Below are 226 nucleotides of genomic sequence, written 5' to 3' on the forward strand. Positions count from 1 at the left end.
CCACGGGGCTTTGCCCAGGTGCTTCGTCCCCGTTTTGACCAGAGGGGCTCCCCGCAGGGTCTGTGTCCCCGCTCCCATCCCTCAGGAATGTTTCACCTTCTGCTGTCACGTCTGTCCCTGCGCGTGTCCCCTGGCAGGCAGGAGCTGGGGAGCGCTGCCGTCCCTGCAGGATGCTCTGGAGCCCATCCTGACGTGGCTGCTTCAGCTTCTGCTTCAAAATCCCTCC

The 226-nt window shown here is 64.2% G+C and overlaps 1 protein-coding gene across 1 annotated transcript in view; it reads left to right on the forward strand.

Annotated features, from left to right (window-relative positions):
- Window positions 1-226, forward strand: part of SLC9A1 (solute carrier family 9, subfamily A (NHE1, cation proton antiporter 1), member 1) — a gene marked incomplete at its 3' end in the record, with an annotated part of 5,230 nt that overhangs the window by 1,181 nt on the left and 3,823 nt on the right. The window contains exon 2 of the mRNA XM_010087903.1: window positions 86-113. Within this exon, the coding sequence (XP_010086205.1) occupies window positions 86-113 (28 nt within the window). The remainder of the gene's footprint in view (window positions 1-85; window positions 114-226) is intronic.

Source organism: Pterocles gutturalis, unplaced genomic scaffold, assembly GCF_000699245.1.
Source record: "Pterocles gutturalis isolate BGI_N339 unplaced genomic scaffold, ASM69924v1 scaffold39026, whole genome shotgun sequence".
In the NCBI taxonomy this organism is placed as follows: Eukaryota; Metazoa; Chordata; class Aves; order Pterocliformes; family Pteroclidae; genus Pterocles; species Pterocles gutturalis.